The 1,617-nt window shown below is 53.6% G+C and overlaps 1 protein-coding gene across 1 annotated transcript; it reads right to left on the reverse strand.

Moving 5' to 3' along the window:
* Positions 1 to 211: 211 nt before the first annotated feature.
* On the reverse strand, positions 212 to 1,613 carry PLD6 (phospholipase D family member 6; the record flags this gene model as incomplete). The annotated part of the gene is made up of 2 exons (XM_019512570.1): positions 212 to 929; positions 1,436 to 1,613. Coding segments are annotated over 2 exons (426 nt in total), but the record flags the coding sequence as incomplete, so codon positions are not given.
* Between the last annotated feature and the right edge of the window lie 4 nt (positions 1,614 to 1,617).

Below are 1,617 nucleotides of genomic sequence, written 5' to 3' on the forward strand. Positions count from 1 at the left end.
AAGCAGAAGCCAGAGGAGGAAGGGGGAGCCCAAAGCAGACAGTTGCAGCTGGCTGGGGGGGGAGGGGGGGCAGTTGGGCCAGACCCTGCAGGCAACATGCCAACCTTTGGGGGACTGCACATGGCCACAGGCTGAACCCTGCTCTACATGAACTATAGCTTTGCCACAGCCCTCTATATTCTCCTGGTAGGACTCAGAAAGACATGCGCTCTTATGCTACTAGCCTGAGACTCTCTATACCTGCCCCCGCAACAATGGCCTGCACGAGGAATGGTATCTGCTACGCCACAAGGAGATAAACGGCTGTTCCACTGCTGAAATACTCAGGATTATTTAAACAGTCCAGACGTACCTTGCTTCCCGTCCTGCTCCAGCAAATGTCAATGAATGAGCCACTACCTTGAACTCCACCACCAGAGTTGCAACAGACCCTTGCTGGTGTAACGCTCACAAAATAATGTATCCAGGATGTTGGGTTATGCACTTTCATTTAGCTCACAATGAACTTGACTCTGACTTCTACACTCTTGCAGAGAAGTTGAACTATACTGCAGCCCAGTGGGTGGGAATCTCTGGAAGCTCATAATGTGCTGGTCTTTATAGCTATAAACTAAATACAGATGAGCTTGCTGCAAAGATGTCACTTGCCAAGGCTTCCTCCAGCTCCAAGGAATGGCTTGATTATTTCTGTTTCTTTCCTTTGGGGAAAAATGTGTAATTGGCTGGATTGTACTCTTCCCAGATCCTTTCGAACTCTGCCAGGAAAGGCTTCACATATTCTGCATCCTCCACGATCAGCACATTCTCACGGTTGCTCTGAATGGCTTGAGTGGTCCAGTTGAGGGAGCCAGTGATAAGCACCTTCTGGTCCACAATAGCAAATTTGTGATGCATGTAGCCACTCTCCTGGTCATGGCGCACCTGAATCCCTACAAACCCAGAAGAAATGTTTTGATGCTTCATCTTCAAGGGGATAACCAAAACCTACAGTGTTTTCCTAACTTGTGAATGAGTGATTGCACCCCTGAGTACTAATTCACTTCAAGGCCCCATTAGCATTTGATGTCCTTTCTCCCCCCAGTCACCACACAGAATGGAAAATGCCACCTGTGCCACAAGCCCCCAATGCCTGCTACATCACCCCTAATACCTTGCTTTTCTGTTATCGGGCTAAAGCCGGGAACTCTGATGGCACGACCCAGTTTGTTCCAGAAAGAGCCCATCTCCACATCGTGATTAACACACAAAAATCTGGTTCTTCCAAAGACCAGGGTCAGAACACCCAGCCGGGCCTCCTCCCATCCTGGCGGCCTTCACCTCCCTTCCAGGTCCTGCTGCCTCCATCTCCAGGATCCCTCCCAACCCCGCTTCCTCCCAGCAATCCCACAGGACCCCTCTCCCTCTGGCCCGTCTCTACAGACCCCCCACCGCGCACCGGCCAGACGCAGGCGGCCGATCTGGGAGCCGTTGACCGCCATGTAGTCGGCGTCGGTGACGACGCGCACGCGGACGCCGCGGCGGTGCAGCAGGTGCACGGCGCGGGCGAGCTGCGGGCTGGAGAAGGCGAAGACGCAGAGCTCGAGGGAGCGGCGCGCCGCCAGCAGGCGGCGGAGCAGG

The sequence above is a fragment of the Gavialis gangeticus genome, unplaced genomic scaffold, assembly GCF_001723915.1.
Source record: "Gavialis gangeticus isolate Ggan-Ray unplaced genomic scaffold, GavGan_comp1, whole genome shotgun sequence".
Classification (NCBI taxonomy): domain Eukaryota; kingdom Metazoa; phylum Chordata; order Crocodylia; family Gavialidae; genus Gavialis; species Gavialis gangeticus.